Source organism: Anneissia japonica, unplaced genomic scaffold (genome assembly GCF_011630105.1).
Source record: "Anneissia japonica isolate Jap-2015-1 unplaced genomic scaffold, ASM1163010v1 scaffold288090_len272316_cov174, whole genome shotgun sequence".
Classification (NCBI taxonomy): Eukaryota; Metazoa; Echinodermata; class Crinoidea; order Comatulida; family Comatulidae; genus Anneissia; species Anneissia japonica.
The window spans coordinates 43,293-44,464 of record NW_022736344.1 but is presented as its reverse complement, the minus strand read 5'-3'; the positions used below and the strand labels follow the sequence as shown (position 1 = coordinate 44,464).

Sequence of the window (1,172 nt, the reverse complement as noted above, 5' to 3'; positions counted from 1 at the left end):
CCCCGACCCAAGACCCCTATTACGCGCCTGCTCCCCCCACTTTGAAAAACGTTCCGCCGGCCCTGCAGAAGTGCAAACATACCACAGACAGACAGACGGAGCTCATCGCAAAACCCTCTTCTTCCCCCTCTTCGGGGGCGAGGGTAATTAGAATCAAGTTAATTTAAATTGTTTTCTTTGCTATGTGTTCATTTTGGTGACAATGATGATTACATAAAAAATTATAAGCAAGTTACTTAATAATTAGGCCAAATAGTAATATAGGCCTAATATTGATTTCTAAAAGTATTTAATTGTTAATTATAAACTCTTATAAGAATAAAAATATTAATAATTATAGGCATAATAATAACAATAGAGATGTTGATAATGATAACAATAAATCATAATAATAAAAAGAGGTCAAATAAGTCATTAACAAAAATAGATCAACATTTCGGCACATTTACAAAAATGTTGTCCTATTATCCTCCCCCATTTAACTAGGGATTCAACTGGAGTTTATGTCGCGTTATGTTTAGAATAGGATGTAACTCACCAGTGCCCAGTTGTCTTCCCCTAGATCTTGCCTCAGTCCAATATTTTTTATTGATATTGTATGGGCCGCAAGTATCATAGCCGCGATACACGTGACACAAGGGTCTTGGAATTCTGCAATTGGATTCTACCCTGCAGATGCACTTGAGGCAATTCGGTGATACGTCTGATATGGTGTCATTCACTAATCGAACGAGGAACAGAGAACAAGCAATGTAAATTGTGGATGGGATTGTCGTTAGAAAAACATTAAACAATTTCATTTTGATGATAATACAGGTCTCCCTTCACTTAAAGACCATTTTTGAAACCGGGGTTTCCATGGTCTTTAGCAGCTTTGGTCTCTAATTAAGAATAAAAATAAAGGACAGTCGTAAATATGGGACTTCAGACAATTGGTTTTTAGAGGGAGACCTGTAATACATAAATTTCAATTTCAGAAATATATAGCACCAAACAAAATTTGGTTGCTGGATCATTTATTGAAACACACACACATCGAATCAGCTGCTAAGGCCTAAACCAGGGGTTCTCAACAATTATCGCAATGGGGGCCAACATTGTTCATTGAATAGATTTTAAGGGCCAGGGCAAGAAGTGTACTTTGGCGGGTAGCACCATTCGCGCACCACCGG

At 37.8% G+C, this 1,172-nt stretch overlaps 1 protein-coding gene across 1 annotated transcript in view; it reads right to left on the bottom strand.

Annotated features, from left to right (window-relative positions):
• LOC117116754 (lysozyme 1-like) overlaps positions 1–1,172 on the bottom strand; it is a 7,907-nt gene that overhangs the window by 5,795 nt on the left and 940 nt on the right. Inside the window, exon 2 of the mRNA XM_033260852.1 lies at positions 539–721. Coding sequence (XP_033116743.1) covers positions 539–721 — 183 coding nt within the window. The remainder of the gene's footprint in view (positions 1–538; positions 722–1,172) is intronic.